This window comes from Nematolebias whitei, chromosome 12 (genome assembly GCF_014905685.2).
Source record: "Nematolebias whitei isolate Nwh7 chromosome 12, NemWhi1, whole genome shotgun sequence".
Taxonomy (NCBI): domain Eukaryota; kingdom Metazoa; phylum Chordata; class Actinopteri; order Cyprinodontiformes; family Rivulidae; genus Nematolebias; species Nematolebias whitei.
The window spans coordinates 18133793-18140238 of NC_056509.1; the positions used below are offsets into that span (position 1 = coordinate 18133793).

The 6446-nt window shown below is 45.3% G+C and overlaps 1 protein-coding gene across 1 annotated transcript in view; it reads left to right on the forward strand.

The window, feature by feature from the left end:
* bach2b (BTB and CNC homology 1, basic leucine zipper transcription factor 2b) overlaps positions 1-6446 on the forward strand; it is a 42197-nt gene that overhangs the window by 14819 nt on the left and 20932 nt on the right. The window contains exon 2 of the mRNA XM_037685296.1: positions 4137-5660. Within this exon, the coding sequence (XP_037541224.1) occupies positions 4137-5660 (1524 nt within the window). The remainder of the gene's footprint in view (positions 1-4136; positions 5661-6446) is intronic.

Genomic DNA, 6446 nt, shown 5'->3' on the forward strand with positions numbered 1-6446 from the left:
TATTACACTCTAGCTTAGCGCTACATCTGTATTGCACTCTAGCTTAGCGCTACATCTGTATTACACTCTAGCTTAGCGCTACATCTGTATTGCACTCTAGCTTAGCGCTACGTTAAGGGCCCAACATACTCCATTCAAAGTGCTGAAATCAACTCTCATTGTTACAGCTGCGTGACAAAAATTGTGTCATTTTGTTCACAAAGCAGCTTCACCCACCCATTGTCAACACAAGGCCTGGGCCAAAGGTTTTCTCACAGGCATACGCACCAAGTATTGTGTGATTGGTCAGAATTTCGTGGGCATGTTTGTCAATGTGTACATGCACTCTGACATTCAGCTGCATGACTCTTCAGACACACTAAATGAGTGGGGGTGGTAGTTTGGCGTTGGATACAAAGTGCTACGTTAGTGCCGGCATTAATAAGCGGGCGTATAGCGGAGTGCTACACTTGTATTTTGTGCAGTTTGGAGTCTGAGCTGAGCTGCTACAATCTTCGCTTCCTGTCCGGAAGTGGTGGAGCAGAGTGGGAGGTGGGGGATTTGGCAGGCGGGGCACTTGGTTCTGTTGACAGGGCGGGGTGCCCACCTTAGATAACAGTAGAGGAAACACTCATGTTGATTCACATTGTTGTGGTTTAGTTCCCCCCAAAATAGACTAAAGTAAAAGCTGCCTCCTTTCACTCCAGAGTTTCAAACTCAGATCGTCTGATGACGAGAAATGATCAGTGGTTTGGATAAGTCTCCTAACCAGTTATTTTGCTAACAGACAAAATGTTGAGGCTAACAGTTGATGCCAAAGTCTAAGTGATGATGTTGCACACAGTGTGATGCTCAGAGGATGTGTTGAGAACAATAAAAGTTAGAGCAGTTTACTTTCAATAAACAAACAGTTGAAGGCAAATGTCATTTCTTTTGATTCTAAACACGTTTAATAAAAAAGATTTGGTTATTGCTAATTGTTCAGGACCTTTGACCTTATCTAACGTCAGATTTGGACTGAACCCCAGCAGTGCAAAATGTCTCTGTTCCAGCTGTTTGTTGGTTCCTGTCATTTGGCTTCAGCCTCCGCAGCTAATATAATCCACCATTGCACCTGATGGTGGATAAAATCGCTCCCTCGACTCGCTAGGATACGTTACTCTGCGCTGCTTCGGACAAGAAAAAAATAAACTACCTCTGTCCTTCTCCACAGTGTAATTCCTACACACTTGAATATCTTACAACAAAAACATTAAGGTTTACTTACATTACAAAAAAATCCACTCAACTTGAAAACTACATTCACTGTTCAGATCAGTGCTTTATTTGAATCAGATCCTGCCGGAACAAGATCCGGGAGCTCTCTTATTTTGACCAGGTGTGTTCCAGCAACTGTTTGCTTGGATCCAGCAACTCAAATCTCCACCCCTAAATGTCCAAAGTCATCGCGCATTTTTATTTTGATTATTTATTAAATATACAATGAGAGGAGACGTTGCCCAGTCTGTGGAGTGGATATTACAGCTGCAGCAGACGCACCAGCTCGTACACACTCCTGCCCAACGCGAACGGCATGTCCCGCGGGGATGAAATGTCTTCATCGATATGGCAAGCCAAGTGGCCCATTACTGTTAGATATGTGGTAAAAGTATCTATTAATGGGCCACTTGGCTTGCCATACCAGTGTTTCCCCTAGATAACTTACCATGGCAGGGCGCTCATCTCGTCCTTGATTTTTGTCTGGGGCGGGGTGGGGAGGGGAGGGGGGTGGGGGGGCAGAGACACATCCTGAGATGCTCATTGCTCTGTTTATGTTTATATCAACAGCTTTACAGTTTTGGAGCAGGGCAAAGGAGAGAGACAGACACATCTCAGCAGTGTGCTGTTTGTACTGACAGTTTATGAGTTGGTTGGGGGGGTCAGCATGAGGGTTCAGCATGAGGGAAGAGGCTGCCTTTTCTTTTTAGCTAGTGCACCTGCATTGTAAGCTGCTAGTTTAGAGTTACGGCAGTGCCAACAGGAGGTTGGGGGGGTTTGGTAGACGGGGTGCTCGGCTCTGTTGAAGGGGCGGTGCGCCCCGCTTGTATAATGGTAGGGGAAACACCGCATACTTTACACACAGGAGCATTTCCAGACAGCTCTGAGCACGCACAACTGCTGATGTGAACTCACGCATACGTTTCAGACATAAAAAATAAAAAAGCTTAGCTACAATAAAAAAATACAACAAGAGAAATGGTTGATGTGTATTATTCACATTAATCGCATATCAAAACAACGGCGCTAATTTGTCAAAATAACAGAGATCAAAATGTCAAAAAGAGTCCAATTCACTCTAATAAAATAAATGGATGGATGGATTGTCCTGACTGTGTGGACACGGTCAGCTGAATATACGGAACAAACCCAAAGTGTTTTTTCTCATTAACTTGCATGTGGAACGTCACATTTGTAGAGAATCGAAACCTGAATGTTTTCAGCAGTCTAATGCGATGGATATACTCTGTGTACTCCCACCTTCCATAATTCTGGTTTAATAGTTCAACCTCAACACTTTCATTTTCCTCCATCCATCCATCCCCTCTCAGTGTCTCTCAGAGTTTTCCCTCCTCCCTCCTCCATCTGGTACCTCTCTCCTTTATTAGACTGTGCTGCTTGTATCAGTGGAGTGATCACACGTGGTGCGGGGGACACATAAAGATGTGCTCCCACTGGCAGCAGCTGCTGATACCAGCTGAAAACAGCTCTGCTGTTTCTCAGCAGCCCTGGGTGCAGCGGAGCAGCCAGCCACCCTCCTCTAATCCGCCTCACCGTCACCGTCAGCATTCTCACACATTCTTCCTGCCTGTGTCTGATGCTGTAGGCCCGAGGGCTTTACGTGCTTTAAATGAGAATCGTTGTAGTTTATATCCTGATGCATGCTCAATAATCCAGGTAGAAAAATCTAAAAGTTAAGTCTGGTCCTCTGGACATTCAAAAAACAAAACAAAGCAAAACAAAAACAATGTAGAAACGTTTTGTCTTTCATCCGAAAGACTTCCTCCGTCTGAGGTGCTGTATTCAGCTCAGTCTTATAAATAGCACCTTCTCAGAGTGGATCAACCAGTTTTGCTGCTGACAACCAAACCAGCTGCTCACATGATCAAGAAGGACCATCAGCCTAACAATGGATCATTAGCACACTGATGGCTGTTTACTATTCACAGGAAGCTGAGTGATACTAGCAATCACAGCATTGTAAGAGGGGGACAGTTGAACCCGGAGGCCTCCACCCCTGTTTAATGATGGACGATTTCTTTTCACAAAGATGGCCTCCTTTACTCCTCTCTCAAACCATCGTTCCTCTCTGTCCAGGATGTGATTCATCCCTGAAAGAGTGACGTTGTAGTTTATGTTTCAGTCAGGTTTACAGATATTGAGCTGAATTAGGTGTAGTAATTGTTGAAAGTCATTCATGTTCATCGTTATTCTACTGTCGTGTTTAAACAGTGAAGCAGCTCAGAGGATCTGACCTCTGGAGCCTGGGCCGGTGCGAACACTGTAGATACTTGGCTCATTTAGCTCTTTTACCCCAACAGAAGAACCAGCGAACTGTGGGCTCATCAGAACCACCGTAGCCAGCTGTATTTTTTTATATAAGTAGAGCCTGGTTGACATGGAAATTTTCTCTAGCATTAATACCGATATTCATTCATTCATTCAACCTTTATTTATACAGTTTAGTCTTGAGTCACGAGGACTCATTTACATAGAGACATGTTTTAAACAAAAAGCACAGATGAGGTACAGACAGCAATAGACAATCATATAAAAAACATATGAAATGAAAAGTACATAGAAGAATCTAAAAAAGTTAAATATTTGCTTTTTTTTGTTTGTTTGTTTGTTTGGTTTTTTTTTGAATGTCCAGAGGACCAGATTTAACTTTTTTAGATTTTTCTACCTGGATTATTGAGCATTCATCAGGATACATAGAAGAAATTATATTTAAAAATTACACAAAAAACAGCTAGATTATAAAGCGATGTAAAATGCTAAAAACAGCAACATGTCTGAATTGCTTTTTGCCATGAACTTAGCAGTTGTTTAAAATCCCTTGAAATGACAATTTCCCTGTTTGTTTTTTGTGTTTATTTGTTTGTTTGTTGTTATTTCAGGTCACTGCGAGGGGATTCGCCCCCTTGTTGCAGTTTGCCTACACTGCTAAGCTGTTGCTCAGCAGGGAAAACATCCAGGAGGTCATTCGCTGCGCTGAATTCTTGCGCATGCACAACCTTGAAGACTCGTGCTTTCGTTTTCTGGAGGCTCAGCTCCGCAGAGAAGAAGACAGCTTGTTATTTTGCCACAAGGAGGCAGCAGAGGCAATCAACTCAAAAGATGAATGCATGCAGTCAGAGACGGAAAGGCCCACTTCCCCCATGGCACAGCATTGTGCAGACACCCTCACCTCCTTCCAACACCCTGATGATGATGACGATGATGATGACAGGCGAGCGGTGACGATGTCCAATAACTTCACAGACGGCCAGCTGAGCTTTGATCGGCACGGTGCATCGGACCTGCCGCGATGCCCCAAGTACAGGAAGTATCAATTGGCTTGCAACAAGCACAATGACATCTCCTCACACACCAGTACCTCAGGTTTTTCAAGCACATTTAAGGAGAGCAGCGTTAGCGGGGGCGCACCAGGCCAGGACAGGCTGTCTGTGGCACAGATCAAAGTGGAACCACGGGGAAAGGAAGAGACAGTTTCATTGTGCCTGTCAGGGGTTGAGCAGGATGACGGGGATATGGACAGTGTGACAGCTATGGAAATGGATAACCCTGTCTGTTTGGAAAACTCCAAGAGAACCAAGTCCCCGTCCTGCCTCCGATCTTTTTTCAAGAAAGGGGTGGATCTGCCCAGCCTGTCCAGCACTTCACAGCAGCTAATCACAAACAGACTTGTTTGCCCCCAGGACAAAGGAAACACTCAGGGAGATCTTCAAAAAGATTTACAGCCTTTCACTGGGGAGCTGGACCTGCCTGTAACATCCCCAGAGGAGCTTGATGGATTGCCTTCAGGATTGTCTCTCAAGCCTGTTTCCTGTGATGGGGTCTGCAAACAGGAAGTTGAGCTGGATCGCCGTAGCGTCATATTTTCTTCAGGGGCCTGCAACCGTACCGGAACACCGGTGCATTCTTTCCCCGGAGGAAACTCCTTGGAGATGGAACTTTCTGAGCAAGTGTCAAAAGGCCTGTGGGCCGGAGCTAGCCAGTCTCTCCCCAACTCCCAGACCTTCTCTCCCAGCACCATTTCATCTGAGCCCCCAATCTTGTGCCGTCCACGGCCCAACACCAGCTGCCCAGTGCCAATCAAAGTGTGCCCCCGCTCACCACCTTGTGATACACGTACCAGGACTTCCAGCTCCTGCTCCTCCTACTCCTATGCAGAGGATGGCAGTGGAGGCTCCCCTTGCAGCCTGCCCCAGTTTGAATTCTCCTCTTCGCCATGCTCCAACATGGCACGGTGTGTCAACGTAGACCAGCAGGAGCAAAGTGTGGGAGGGGAGTCCCTGTTCAGCCAGGTGCGACCCAAGATTAAATGTGAGCAGTCCTACGGCACCAACTCAAGTGACGAATCATGCTCCTTCTCAGAGGGAGACAGCGAGTCTTGCCATGTGCAGGAGCCAGGGACAGAGGTAAGTGTCCACAACAATGTTACATAACACTCACTTCCTTCATAATTCTTTACATTGAAGTGGCTTGCTGTCTGGGTCATTAAAGACAATATTAAAAATTCTATATTAGTTTGCTTTATTCACAACTAGAACTCATCTAAAGAGCCAGAACATGGGAGCCTAAAAGCAATTACAAGAGATTATAGTTGCATTTTTATACACCATCGCAGAACGAAGAGGAGGAATTGAAATTACACTCTGTCCATCCATCTGTCCATCCATGCATGATGTCAGCATGATAACTTGAAAAATAAACGAGGTACCAACTTCCATTGTAGTGCATGGCTGCATGTAGGCGAAAAAAGGTCATTGTCAGAAATTGGGTTGCCACATCAAACTATAGTATAGGTGTAGCCCTTTAAGACCCGGGCCTTACTGGCACCTACGTGGCAAAAAAAAAAAGTATGCTATTTGGGAGCAGATCTACAGTCCCAAGACAATTTAGGTGGGACCCTCACAACAGGTGGGTGCATGGACTATAGTTCTTTCAGTGTTGGCGCGCTGCATGTGGGGTGAACCCAATAATGTCAGCTCTTAAACGGCTGTGCCTATACTCATAGAATCTGGGGTTACAGTAGGTAACCAAGGTTCATCTCTGCAGAGCATAACATGAACTGTGAGCTTACGGTCCAGTGAACTTTTGATATTTCTCTCCGGTTGTTTACCAGAGGTGCAGGACAGGGAGCAGAGGGCTCTTCTGAGATGGAACAGGTGTACAGATGGAACAGGTGTATATATGGAACAGGT